Consider the following 15044-nt stretch of genomic DNA (forward strand, 5'->3'; position numbering starts at 1 on the left):
CTATTAAATTGGAGAGTGGCATCTGTATCCTACAATGATTTGTCTGGACCTGTACTATGTGTGTCTTTATATTTATTTATCTGTGAGTTTTTTCCTTCTCTGTCAGGTCCTGGCATGTATCCACATCCACCTGAGTTTAACCCAATGTACATGGCACCTCCACCTCCTTACCCAGGACCTCCATACAATGGAACCCAAGCACCTCCTGGCCCCACTGTTTGGTCAGAACCTGGTAAGAATCTCATGCTGGGTGTGCTAATAAAATGATGGGTGGGAGGTTACTTTCTCTCTTCTTCTTACTGGTAGACACATAGGAACATATTCACATTCTTATACACTCTTGTGTAGTATACACTCACTGGCCACTTTATTAGGTACGCCTTGCTAGTACCGGGCTGGACCCCATTTTGCCTTCAGAACTGCCTTTGTTCTTTGTTGCATAGTAAACATTCCTCAGAGATTTTGGTCCATATTGGCATGATAGCATCATGCAGTTGCTGCAGATATGTCAGCTGCACATCCATGATGCGAATCTCCCATTCCCGTTGGTGAGCTTTGTGTGAATTGTAGCCTCAATTTCCTGTTCTTAGCTGACAGGTGTAGCACCCACTGTGGTCTTCTGCTGCTGTAGCCTATCTGCTTCAAGGTTCATTGTGTGAGTTCAAAGCTGGTATTATTCATACCTTGGTTGTAACAAGTACTTATTTGAAATTAAAGGGAGGGATGGGGGGACCTGCCTGAGAAAGAACTGCAAGTGTATCCAAGCAAAATGCTATTGCTTAAGGGTCCTAATTATGTGTAAACCAGATAGGAAAGTGTTAATAGCCTATAAGAAATCCTATGTGTGTCTGCAATATAATGTGCTTAGCATGACAAAGAATCAATCGACAATAATCTCCTAAATCTATACTAAACCAGATGTGATATAGAAAGTGATCTAAGTGCAAAGCGCATACAGTGAACTCAAAAAGTATATCAATATAAAGTGACTAGTGCCAAATGGGTGAAAAAAATACAGTCTGTGTTGTAAAAACTTGAAAAACCACAATAAATTGTTCTTCAAACCAATAAATTAATACATGAGTTCATAAAAAGGTGTTAAAGTTCAGAAATCAGTGCAAGTAAATTGCAGTCTCCAGTGATCAGCTGTAAAGGTGGATATAGTCATGCTACCCCTCTCTCCAGGTCCTCACTCACCAGAATGTAGAACCCATGCAGGTCATAGGCACCAATCAGAAAGCTGTATGTTTCCTCTACATGCCAGGTCATGGGGGTGCAGAAGATAGAAACCTCTAACAGGGGGCCACAGACACCAGCTAGACTGCAATCTCACAATATGCTTGATTCCAAGGAATATCATCACAGGTATATGGGGATGGAAAGAGGTATCTCATAGCATAAATCCATTAGAAAGAGTTTTATTCCAAAGCAGTATAAGTTGTACTTGCAAACAAACTAAGTAAGGAAGCTCTTGTGTTAAATACAGGTGCCGCTTTCAGAACGTAATGCATTTCATGGACCAGAAGTACAAAGCTGGAAGTGACGTGTAGGGCATGATTGTGTTTGTCAGAATGACGTCAGGAGCAGCGTCATTTGCGTCAATTCAGCTGTATTTAGACCATGTAGTTGCTAGGCAGCAAGGAACAACAACAAGGTCCATAACCGGAAGCCAGCCCAAGCGGCTACTGCACAGATCAGAATGCCATACACCTGGTATATGGAAATTTAGTTCTGGCTTGCAAATCTACATTCCGCAAAATACAGCCTCCACGAACATACTTCCGGGACTGTAAAAATTATGAATAACAGATAAAACAAATGTAATGAATTCAACTCTTATAGGCTAAAGTCAAATTAAGGTACCTGTTAATTGAAAATAAAATATACATATAAAAAAATATGTATGGAAAAAAATACATATGAAAAAATATACATATAAATTACAGGAGTGTGTAGGGTGTAAGTAGTGTGTCTTGTAGAGTGTAAGTAGTGTGTGTATGTATAAGATATCTTAAAGGAGGGGAATGTAATAAAGTGAGCTAACAATATGTGTACCAATAAACGCATACATAGGAAACCAGGAAAATCCTGTATTTAAGACCTATGTGGATAGGGCACACATAGCCTCTCCTGGAATCACCATAAACTTGCACATTATAGATATACGCACACGAATTCAGGAGCAGGTCAAATATCCTCACTCCATATGAGTTGGTACTAACTTTTTATAAATCGAAAATGGGGTACAGGTATAAATGTATCTCCTAGAAAGGAGGGATAGTATACTAAGCCTAATCACTAGTAGGGGCATGAACATTATATGTGCTATGTACCAAAACATGATACGTATAAATAGGTCCCTAAACTGAACCATTTGGTATAGATGGATAAATAACCCAAATTAAAAATTGGAAATAAAACCGTCAAGTCAATGTCTATGTTCAGGCCCCCAGGCTGTTGGGACCCCAGTTGGTATCCATTTAGTTTGGTTTTGGGACACCTTAATCTTCTTGTTGTCCCCTCTCCAATATCCCTTAAATAAATCTATCCCATAAAATGTCATTCCCTTGTGGTCTCTGTTATGTACCTATGAAAAATGTCTGATGTTGTTAATGTGTTTCCTGATCCTAACAAAGAGGGGTATAGTGGTCCTTCCCACATATTGGAGTCAGCAAGGGCATTCAATCACATATGTCACGTGTGCTATTATAGGTAATCTGTTCCTTGACCTGCAATGTTTTGTTAGTGACTAAAGACCTAAAGTTAACTATCTTTCTTGGTTGTTTCTTGTTTACCTTACATGGTAAGCATTTCTTGCATCTGTTGAATCCTTTTAATTCTGGAAATAGTCTTGTATTGTACAAGATGATTTCTAAGTGTAGGTGCTCTTCTATAGATAAACCTATGTCTAATAGGAAAGATCTTGGAGAGAGTCCTGTCTGATTTAACAATGGGCCAATATTTCCTGACAATAACTTCAATCGATCTGAATTGTATGTTTCCCTGTAATGAAAGCTAGACCCATGTTCTTATTTTTATTTCTCACTTTCTTGGTTAGCAATGTGTCTCTGTTCATATTCCTCACCTCTCTTATTATTCTTTCTAAGTTCTCCCTGCGATGGCCTTTCTCTTCAAACCTTGTCACCATTCATTCAACTTGTTCATCATAGTCTTCCATTTTATCACAATTCCTTCTCAGTCTCATTAGCTGACCTTTCGGGATGTTTTCCTTCCATCTCGGGTGATGGCAGCTGGAAACTGGTATATAACCATTCCTATTGGTAAGCTTAAAGAAGGTCCTTGTACTTAGTCTGTCTCCTTTTTTGTATATCTGGAGATCTAGATAATCTACCTGTTGCCAATTCCAATCCCCGATAAATGAAATTCCGTATCTATTCTGGTTAATCTCTTCAAGGAATTTTTTCAGGGACTCTTCCGATCCTTCCCATAGGATGATAATGTCATCTCTATATATCGCTGGTAGAATTTCAGGTGTGGTTTATCTATGCTATAAATCCGTTCCTCCTCTCACATGTTCCTAAACAGATTGGCAACTCTTGGGGCATACCGAGCTCCCATGGCTACGCCTTTAGTCTGTACATAATAGTTGTTACTGTACCAGAAATAATTTTTCTCCATTGCCAGCTCCAGACCTTCCAAAATATATCGAACCTGTTCTTCTTTCAGATCTGTGCCTTCATATAGGCCTTTAGCAACTCCGTTCATCCCATCTCTTTGGTTATTTGAGTTACTGTTGCCTTTCTTTAATTTCAAACCAGTCTGCCCATTCTCTTCTGACATCAACAAGGCCTTGACAGTTGTTTTCGTGTGTCTCTATTTCATAATCATTTAAAAGCCTAAACAAAGATAAGCACAAAGTACAGTACCTACATTCAGTGAAGTGTCCCTTGCACTGGTGGCTGATGTCTTAAGATGATGGGTTTAAAAAAAAAAACTGATTCTTTCATCTACATTTTTAAAGAATTATTACCACTTTAAAGATTGTATTCTGACAGGAGACTCCGCTGTCAGAATACGCTGATAGGTGGAGTCTGTGGCCCGCAATATGTACTCCCTGGCGGGGTCTGCTCTAAGACCGGTATTTACGGTTGCCCTGGTCTCGCAAACATTGACTGAATGGGCTAAGTTGCTATGCTGTGACCTGGAGGGGAAAGAACTTCCCCCCTACCTTCGTGGAGCTGTTGGACCAACTGATGCTGGGGCTACAAATTGTTTGCGATGCCGCGCTGGATACTGCTCCCATATTGGGCCGACTGTCGGTTTTGGCAGTGGTCCTCTGGCATATACTTTGGCTGAAGTGCTGGTCTGCGGAATAGACCTCAAAGAAGGCATTGACTGATCTACCTTTTCAAGGTGATCACCTGTTTCGGGCTACTCTGGATGACATTATAAAAAGTCTCACAGGGTGTAAGAGTACCTCTCTCCCACAGGCTAACAAGGGTAAGGACCCTCGTCATAGATGGGGTCCCTCCTTCTCAGCACACAAGAAGTTTTTTTGTCCCTCAGGGTCAGTCGATAAGGCAAAGCCCTTCAAGACTCCCTCGGGCGGTTCTAAATGACCCTGGTCTGGCAAACAAAATTCTAGTTTCTCCAGACCGGAGGACAATGTCACCTCAGCCTGAAGGTGCGCCCTCACCCATATCTGTGGTGGGGGGACATCTTTGCCGGTTTCTGGACCTGTGGCTGTCCGGGATACAAGACAATTGGATTCAGGAGGTCATACGGTCCGGTCACAAGATCGAGTTTCGATCCGTACCGCTGGTAAGGTTTTTCCCTTCCAATGTGGCACTGTCCCCAGATCGCTTACAGGCTCTCTTTGGGGCAGTTCTGGACCTGGTACAACAGGGTGTAATATTTCCGGTTCCCTGCGCGGAACATTTTCAGGGTTTTTATTCAAACCGGTTTACGGTCCCCAGAAAGGCAGGCAAGATGCATCTGATCCTGGACCTGAAGGCACTGAATTGCTTCACGCAAGTTCAAAAATTCAAGATGGAATCCGTTCGCATGGTGGTGGCTTCCCTACATCAGGGGGATTTCCTGACCTCCATAGACATCAAAGATGCCTACCTTCACATCCCAATATGTGCAGGACACCAACGGTTTCTCCTTTTGCCGTGGGAGAGGATCACTATCAGTTTGTGGCGTTACCCTTTGATCTCGCCTCTGCTTCTCAGGTCTTCCCAAAAGTGTTTGTTCCTGTCCTGGCGCTATTGCGGCAGCGGGGAATATCAGTCCAGGGTTACCTGGACGACCTGCTTCTACATGCAGAGTCTCCTACGGTGCTGGAAATAAATGTGGAGATCACCATGAGAACTCTGGAGGAGTTCGAGTGGGTTTTGAACCTTCAGAAGTCATCCTTGGTCCCTTCCATGAGACTGGACTATCTGAACTTGACTTTGGACTCGTCCTCAGCCAGGGTGTTTCTTTCTCCGGAACAACTTCAAAAACTCCAGACCGCATTGTGGTCCTTCGAGGCGGTCTCCTTCGCTCAATTCCACACGAGGATCCTCCAGAAGGAAATCCTTCTCAAATGGAACAAGAATCCAAGTTCCCTGGACAACCAGATTTAAGTGGACCAGGTGACCAGGGAGTCCCTGGTATGGTGGCTTCGGTCCCCGATGCTCAAGCTAGGAAAATCCTTTCTTCCTGTGTATTGGATGATTGTCACCATGGATGCCAGTCTGTCCAGGTGGGGAGGGGTTCTTGGCAGGTTGTCTGGTCCCTGGAAGAGTTCAGGTTACCGATCAATGTTCTGGTGATGAGAGCATTCAGGCTTTGCCTAGTCCACTGGACAGAGCACCTGCAGTGTTGTCCGGTGTGCATTCAATCGGACAATGCCACCGCTGTGGATTATGTCAATCACCAAGGGGGCACCAAAAGTGTCCTTGCGGCTTTGCAAGTGGCAGGCATCCTTCAGTGGGCCGAACACTTTGTTCCAGCTCTCTCCGCTGTTTACATTCCAGGAGTAAAAAATTGGCAGGCGGATTACCTCGGATGCAGGGGAATGTTCTATCTATCCTGAGGTGTTCTGGCAGTTGTGCCTTTGTTGGGGCACTCCAGATGAGGATCTGTTGGAGTCTTGGATCAACAGAAAAGTGAAGAGGTTTGTGGCCCGCTCTCGGGACCTTCCGCTCTCGGGACCAGACGTGCTGGTGGCCCCGTGGGGTCAGTATCAGCTGATGTATGCCTTTCCTCCTCTCAAGTTGCTGCCAAGACTTCTTCACAGGATTGAGGTGGAAGGGATTCCGGTCATTCTTGTGGCTCCGGACTGGCCTTGCTGAGCTTGGTACGCCAACCAGGTCAGGCTAGTCGCAGAGGCTCCTTGGCGGGTTCCTCTCAGGGAGGATTTACTGGCTCGGGCCAATCTACCATCCTGCTTTACGGTCGCTGGCTTTGACGGCTTGGCTGTTGAAAGCCAGGTGCTGAAGGACAGGGGATTGTTGGTTTCAGTGATTCTCACTTTGCTTAAAGCAAGGAAAGCGACTTCTAGGAAGATTTATCATCGTACGTGGAAGTCCTATATTGCGTGATGTGAGTCTCCTGGGGCTCCCCCCTCGTGCTTACTCAGTGGCTCGGATTTTGGCCTTCCTTCAAAGGGAAATTGATCAAAAGTTGGCCTTGAGTACTATCAAGGGTAAGGTTTCGGCCTTGCCAATTTTCTTCCAAAGGTCATTAGTCACCCATTCCCTGGTGCATAAATACATCCAGGGGGTGCGACATTTGGCACCTCCGATGTGACCTCCGTTACCACCTTGGGACCTTAATTTGGTGCTGTCGGTTCTTCAGAAACTTCCTTTTAAAAGCATTCGGGAGATTCCCCTGCTTACCTTATCCCAGAAGGTGGCCTTCTTGGTGGCTAATACTTCTGAACGCATGGTGTCGGAACTGGCGGCGTTGTCCTGTCGTCGTCCTGGTGGTTCACAGGGATAAAGTGGTACTTTGTCCGGATTTGTCCTTCCTTCCGAAGGTGGTTTCCAGTTTTCACTTAAATGAGGACAGCGTGTTACCCTCTTTGTGCCCTAAGCAAAAACATCCTAAGGAATTTGCACTTCATACTCTGGATGTAGTTTGGGCAATCAGAGTGTACTTGGCGACTACTGAGTCTTTTCGGAAGTCTGATTAGCTCTTTGTACTCGCGGATGGTTCAAAGAAAGGTCTGCCTGCGTCTGCTGTGACTATTTCCAAATGGATCAGAGAGACAGTGGTGCAGCCTTATTCAATTAATGGTTAGGTTCCTCCTTTCCCTGTTAAGGCGCATTCTACTTGGGCACTTAGTGCTTCCTGGGTGTTTCGTCATCAGGCATCTGTGGTTCAAGTTTGCAAGGCGGCTACCTGGTCGTCTCTTCATACCTTCACAAAATTTTTTAAGGTGGATGTGCTGACACCTGCAGATGCCTCTTTTGGCCGTAAAGTTTTGCAGGCTGCTGTTCTTAGCCTTCCTTAAGGACGTTTAATGTTTTTTTCAGGTGGGCCTCATCTTTTGTTCTGATGAGTCCTATGTTGCCTGGTTGGCTATGTTTAGCCTTGGGGACTTCATTTTCTGCTGTTCCCACCCCTCTTTTTATAGCACTGCTTTGGAACGTCTCTACTGCTATGCATCAGAGACTGCTTCCGTCCATGAATGATAGAGAAAATTGGATTTTTGACTTGCCATAAAATCCATTTCTCTTAAGTTCATTGATGGACGCAGTACCTGCCCCTCTATTCTTCTCCTGTAAAGCACGGCCATCTGCAGCCTGGGCATCTGAAGCCGTGCGTAAATATATAAAAAAAAAAATTATATATATATATAATATATACATACATATACGCAACCTTTCAAAAGTTTGGGGCCACCCAGACAATTTCATGTTTTCCATGAAAACTCACACTTTTATTCATCAAATAAATAAAAAATATAGTCAAGGCATTGACGAGGTTAGAAATGATGATTTTTATTTGAAATAATAATAATTTTGTCCTTCAAACTTTGCTTTCATCAAAGAATTTTCCATTTTCAGTAATTACAGCCTTGCAGACCTTTGGCATGCTAGCTGTCAATTTGTTGAGGTAATCTTTAGAAATTTTACCCCCCACGCCTCCTGAAGCACCTCCCACAAGTTGGATTGGCTTGATGGGCACTTCTTACGTACCATACGGTCAAGCTGCTCCCACAACAGCTCAATTGGGTTGAGATCTGGTGTCTGCACTGGCCACTCCATTACAGACAGAATAGCAGCTGACTGCTTCTTCCCTAAATAGTTCTTGCATAGTTTGGAGGTGTGCTTTGGGTCATTGTCCTGTTGTAGGAGGAAATTGGCTCCAATCAAGTGCTGTCCACAGGGTATGGCATGGGGTTGCAAAGAGGAGTGATAGCCTTCCTTATTCATTATCAATTCATTATTATCCCTTTATCAAATTTTCCACTTTACCAGCACCATCACATTACCTCCACAATGCTTGACAGATGGCGTCAGGCACTCCTCCTGCATCTGTTCACTTGTTCTGTGTCTCACAAATGTTGTTCTGTGTGATCCAAACACCTCAAACTTAGATTTGTCTGTCCAAAACACTTTTTTTTAATCTTCCTCTGTCCAATGTCTGCGTTCTTTTGCCCATCTTCATCTTTTCCTTTTATTGGCCAGTCTCAGATTTTCTTTGTACTCTGCCTAGAAGGCCAGCATCTCCGAGTTGCTTCTTCACTGTGGACGTTAAGACTGGCGTTTTGTGGGTACCATTTAATGAAGCTGCAAGTTGAGGACCTGTAAGGCATCTATTTCTCAAAATAGAGACTCTGATGTACTTGTCCTCTTGCTTAGTTGTGCACCGGGGCCTCCCACTTCTCTTTCTATTCTGGTTAAAGCCCGTTTGTGCTGTTTTCTGAAGGGAGTAGCACACACAATTGTAGGAAATCTTCAGTGTCTTGGCAATTTCTTGCAAGGAATAGCCTTCATTTAACAGAACAAGAATAGACTGTCAAGTTTCAGAAGAAAGTTCTCCTTTTCTGGCCATTTTGAGAGTATGCTGATGCTCCAGATACTCAACTAGCTCAAAGGAAGGCCAGTTTTATAGCTTCTCTAATCAGCACAACAGTTTTCAGCCATGCTAACATAATTGCACAAGGGTTTTGTAATCATCAATTAGCCTTGTAACACGATTAGCTAACACAGTGTACCATTAGAACACGGGAGTGATGGTTGCTTTAAAAGGGCCTCTGTACACCATATTCATGTAGATAGTCCATTAAAAATCAGCCGTTTCCAGATAGAATAGTAATTTACCACATTAACATTGTCTAGACTGTATTTCTGATTAATTTAACGTTGTCTTCATTGAAAAAACAGTGCTTTTCTTTCAAAAATAAGGACATTTGTCAGTGACCCCAAACTTTAACAATAGTGCATATGTATGTATGTGTGTGTGTATTTATATATATATATATATATATATATATATATATATATATATATATATAATGTGTGTGTGTATATAATATATTATAGATACAGGCACAATTTTGTTTTTTTCAGGTATTTACCAAAACATATTCAAGCTATAGATTTATAATGGATATGGGCTGAAAGTGCACACTCTCATGTTTAACCACTTACTACCCGCCCGCCGTCAAATGACGGCGGATCGGTGTAGCTATTATCCTGGGACGCCGTCATATGACGGCGCACCAGAACAGCCTCTCTCGCCCCGCCCCCGGGGGCGAGCGTAGCGGGGATCGTGACCACGTCGTGTTGCTAGGACACGGTGCGATCCCTGTCTCGGTAAAGAGTCAATGACATGATCAATCACAGCCAGTCACATGTAAATGAGGAAGTGCCATTATTCGGCTCTCCTCGCCTCACACTGTCAGTGTGTGAGGCGAGGAGAGCCGATCAGCAGCTCCTCCTCATAGGGAAAACAGAGAAATGTAATCAGGGCACTGATCACCAGTGCCCTGATTACACAAGAGTGAAATAAAATGCCATCAGTGCCCACAATCAGTGCCCATAGTGCTGCCAGTCAGTGCCTGCTCATCTAGGCACTGATGGGCACTGACTGGCAGCACTATGGGCACTGAGTGTGGGCACTGATGGTGCTGCTCCTGTGGCTGTCAATCAAAGTCAGTTAGCCAATCAGTTAGCCAATCAGGGGAGAGAGAGTGGGCAGGGCTGAACATCAGCTCCATTTCTGAATGGACACACGAAGCCAGGCGCAGCAAAGAGGGATCCGAGAAGAGGAGGATCCAGGCTGCCCGGTGCAAAACCACTTCACAGGGCAGGTAAGTATAATATGTTTGTTCGGTTTTTTTTTTGGTTTTTTTTTTTTTTGGGGGGGGGGGGGGTTAAATCCGAGACTTTATAATCACTTTAAATTGTTAGATGCACTTAAAATGCTGCATATGGAAGTTATACCAAAAAATGCATATAAACACTATGCCAAAGAAATGCCCCTAAGGCATAGCCTTCATATGCAGCATTTTTTGGTAAAAGCAATCCTGAATTTTCCTGTGATGTTTGTAAAAGTTAGAATTGTAGAACACCATTAAAAGTATCCACATTGTAAATGCTAAATAACAAGAATGACATGATTGTGGAAAGCCTGCAAAAGATTCGTAGTTTGCAATAATTAAAACTACTAGAACCTAAAGTATTGATTTTTCTTCCCCAAGCAAATGGCAAGGCAGCAGAAGCTGCTTCCAGCGCCTATTACAACCCAGCAAATCCTCATGATGTCTACATGCCTATGGTAAGCAAGAATTACACTCCTCAAAGTTGCACTTTTCCACTCACTAAACTTTTCATGAATGCCTTGTGTGCTTTTCAGAGATAATGGTTTCTGTAGTGGATGTCTATGAAGGGATTGCATGAGAAATACAGTATTTCAAAGACTGGCTTCAGTTTTTTTTAACGAAGGACCATCTCTTACATACAACCCTACAAACCACTGTTTGCTCAGTGGAGGGCTCCGAGAATGATCTGCCATATCACAGGATTCACATGGATTCCCGTATTATTTTTATAAGATGTGGACCACTAAGGAAAGGTCCCACTGGATCGCTGGGATTGCTATAGTTTTAAGAGTAAGCCAGTATTTCAAATTGGTCCCATCCAGTCCTTCATTGATGTTTTCTGCAGACCCCCTATCCCAACAGTAGATTGGTATTAATGTTGGATATGTATGTATAACAAAACTTACCACCTCTGTCTTGTGATGAAGTGAATCTATTCTGCAAAACAAGGGTTCCAACCATTAAAGTTGTAATGGCAAATTTATTGATGTATTCTTTGCAAAAAGACAGCTAAATGATGTTTAATATAACTAATGGGATAATATTGGGAGGTTATAGGTTTCAAATATTGAAAGTATGTTTTAACAAACTTTTTTAGTAGATCATACTTTTTTATGTAACATTAATAAATATTCATTTTTATAAGCATTATTTGGTTACTTATTGACCGTAATGGTAAATGTTTAGCACCTTTTTGAAACCTCCATATGTTACTCAACTGTAGTAATATACAGTATTTTACCATTTGCTTGAGGCCTCATGCACACTGAATGTTTTTACAGCTGCTATTTTTAGCTTCAGGCATTTTTTCTCTTTCGTTCATTGATGGACACAGCTCCTTATCTTCTTGACCATTGGGTTATACCGCCCCCTACAGGAGTTGGACACTAGGCAGGAAAAAGTTTGACTACCCTTATGGGGCAGTCCCAGGTGAATATACTCCCACTCTCAGCTATAGGCACTCGGTTTTCTTCTGCTTAGTCAGGAGTAAGGACCTAGTTCCTTGTTGGGATCTCTGGTCCTGGCAATTTTTCTTTTTAAATGGAATTTTTTTCCTGTCTTATGTTATTTTGTTCCTGTGAGAGTCCTACAATCAACTGCCGAACTGGGCAATGGACTGGATAATCTAGATCCAGAGGGACCCCCTCAGTCTGGCCAGCAAGCGCACACAGGCCTCAGCTCCGCGCTAGGTCAGCCATGACATAGCCCCACTGGACGGGGGCTGGCCTGTGAGTTAAATGTCTCGTGAGGGCGCATACGACCTGGCCTCGGCTTGAGTCGCAGCGTTCCTCCTGGCCAACAGCCCCCCATTTCGATGGAGCGGTGGTCTGTCAGGAGCAGTGCCCACCCTGTTCCTAGTATGGTAAGTAGCCCCCCCCCCCTCGTCCCCTGAAGGTTTTGGGGTGGACGTGGGCTTTCCTGGGACGGTGGGACCCTTGGGTTCCCTTTCCTTTCCCCCAGCCCCTCTAAAATTTTCCTCCACTAGCGGCCCCAGTGAGGGTGGCTAAAGCCACTCCCCTCCATTTGGGCATCCGCCCTCCCCTCCGCTGCCCCAGGGTGGTTGGCTCCACTGTGGCTAGCACCCAATCGGCTGGGCATCCACAAAAATTTAGGCTGAGGCCAAGTCGAGCGCCTCCGTTGGGGAGCAGCCCCAGTGAGGTAAGCTGAAGCCCCCCACTCTTTCTCTTGGCCATTTGCCTGGCTGGGATCCATGCACTTGCAACTGGGCCTTCATAAAAATGTAGATAGTGACTTGCGGCCTACTAGGCCCTGCGGCCAGCTTGGCGCCTCCCTTGGAGGGGGTGGTGCTGTGGGGGCGTCTTGTTTTTTGATGGCAGCCATGCCGCTATTGTGTAGGGCACCTGCCCCTTTTTAGAGCTGCGGGACTATCAGGGCTCCTTTGCGGGATCGCAGTCGGCAGCCCTCCCCAGATTGTTTTCCGGGTGAGCTTAGTATAAAGCTCCCCCTGCCCTCCCCTGCCTTATCTGTCCCATCAGATCCTGAATCTGTTTTGGCCACCACTGACGCAAGTCAACCTACTGGGTCTGCATCCACGCACCTTGATTGCTCAGATAGTGAGGATGATTCCTCTGCTCCTCTAGCCGCTAATAAAAAAGGCGCTGGTGGATGCACTGATTGCGTCAGTGCGTGAAACTTCAAAAAATGGAGGATGCAGCTTATGCTTCATCGGAGGCTCCAGTCCCTTTTGGCACGCACAGGCCCTCCAAAGTGGCGAGGGTGTTCCCCTTTTCCTCTTACTTTGACAACGTCACAAAACAGTGGGGTTGTCCAAAACACACTCTTGTGGTCCCTAAGCCTTTTGCTATGTGGTATCCTTATGAGGATTCCCTGCTTAAAAAGTGGACGGTCCCAACTGTAGGGACTCGCTGGTTTCCAGGTTAAATAAAGCTACTTTAATTCCAGTTGAGGAGTCCCTGGCTTTTAAAGATCCAGCTGATAGGAAGGGCAGAGGCTCTGGCCCGCCATATGTTCACTGTGGCTGGTTTGGCATTTAGGCTGGTATTTACTTTTGCCCTGCTGTCGAAAAAAATGACCGAGTGGGCTAAACTTTTACACTGGGACCTGGAGGGGAAACAACTTCTTCTGGATCAACTGCAGGTAGAGGATTGTGTATATGGGATTGTATGGTTGTGTTTTCTTTACTGTTTTTTAATTGGTTGAGCCAGATGGACTTTTTTTCAACCTGACTAACTATGTAATTTCCCCCTGCCTTTGCGGAGCTGGCAGATCCGTTGGTCCAGGGGCTACAGTTTATCTGTGATGCCTCTTTGGATGCGGCTCCTTTGATTCTAGGCTGTCTGTATTAGCAGTGGTCCTTCGGCGTATTATCTGTCTGAAATGCTGGTCTGTGGACCAGACTTCTAAGAGGCCTTATCTGATCTCCCCCTTGTAGGGAATCGCCTGTTTGGAGCTTCCTTGGATGACATCATTAAGGGTCTCACGGGGGGGGGGGGGGGGAAAGAGTACTCTTCTTCCACAGGCTACCAAGGGCAAGGAGCCCCGTTGTAGATGTGGACCATTCTTCTTGGCTCATAAGAGGGCTTTTCGTTCCTCAGATTCTCAAGATAAGGAACCAAAGCCCTTCAGGGCCTCCTGCTGAGGTTTCAAGGGGACCTGGTCTGGAAAGCCACGAGCAGGCTCTTCCAGACCTGCGGACAAGGATTCCTGTGCATGAAGGGGCGCCCTCACCCGTATCTGAGGTGGGGGGATGTTTCCAGATCCATGGACCTCCCTGGTACAAAGCAAGTGAGTCCACAAAGTCATTCTGTCTGACTACAAGATCGAGTTTTGGTCTTATCCTCTCAGAAAGTGTCTCCCCCTTTCTAACCTGCACTTTTCCCCAGATTGCTTACAGTGTCTCTTTGGGGCAGTGCAAGACTTGTTACTTCAAGGGGCGTTTCAAATTCACAACGTTTTCAGGGGTTTTACTCAAACCTCTCTACAGTTTCCAGGAAGGAAGGCAAGGTACATCTAATTGTGGACCTCAAGGCGCTAAACTGCTTTGTACAGGTACAAAAGTTCAGAATGGAGTCTATTCGCATGGTAGTGGTGTCCCTACATCAGGGGGATTTTCTTGCTTCTATTGATATCAAGGACGCCTACCTTCACATTCCAATATGTGGCAGTCACCAGCGCTTCCTTCACGTTGCCATGGGCGAGGAGCATTATCAATTGTGGGGTTACCCTTTGTTCTCGCCTCTGCTCCTTGGGTCCTCACAAAAATGTTGGCCCCAGTGCTAGCATTGTTGCGTCAGCGGGGGATCACGGTACTGGGGTACCTGAACGATCTTCTTCTGCGAGCGAAGCCTCCGACTGCTCTTATGGACAACTTGGAGATTACTCTGCGAACTCTGAGGGAGTTCTGTTGTATTCTGAACCTTTAGAAGTCTAATCTGGTTCAATTCACAAAACTGGAATATCTGGGTCTGACTCTGGACTCGGCCTCAGCCAGAATGTTTCTTCCTCTGAAAAAAAACCCAGACATTGCCGGAGGCAATTCCGCTTCTGTTGTCCAGCAGACGGTCATCCCTCCGGGCTTGCATGCGGGTGCTGGGCCTCATGGTGTCTGCCTTTTGAGGCAGTTCTGTTTGCACAGTTCCACTAGAGATCTCTGCAAAAAGAGATTCTGGTGAAATGGGACAAGAATCCATGGTCTCTAGAGGTGGCTTAGTTTTCCGGCACTTTTCGACAGGGAAAAATCCTTTTCCCCCTGTACTGGACGGTTATTACCACGGATGCC

At 44.9% G+C, this 15044-nt stretch overlaps 1 protein-coding gene across 1 annotated transcript in view; it reads left to right on the forward strand.

Annotated features, from left to right (window-relative positions):
- The window catches only part of WBP2NL (WBP2 N-terminal like), a 62512-nt gene that overhangs the window by 44621 nt on the left and 2847 nt on the right, over positions 1 to 15044 (forward strand). Inside the window, exons 6-7 of the mRNA XM_082265798.1 lie at positions 107 to 250; positions 10664 to 10740. Of these exons, the coding sequence (XP_082121924.1) occupies positions 107 to 250; positions 10664 to 10740 (221 nt within the window). The remainder of the gene's footprint in view (positions 1 to 106; positions 251 to 10663; positions 10741 to 15044) is intronic.

The sequence above is a fragment of the Pelophylax lessonae genome, assembly GCF_965119305.1.
Source record: "Pelophylax lessonae genome assembly, chromosome: 8".
In the NCBI taxonomy this organism is placed as follows: Eukaryota; Metazoa; Chordata; class Amphibia; order Anura; family Ranidae; genus Pelophylax; species Pelophylax lessonae.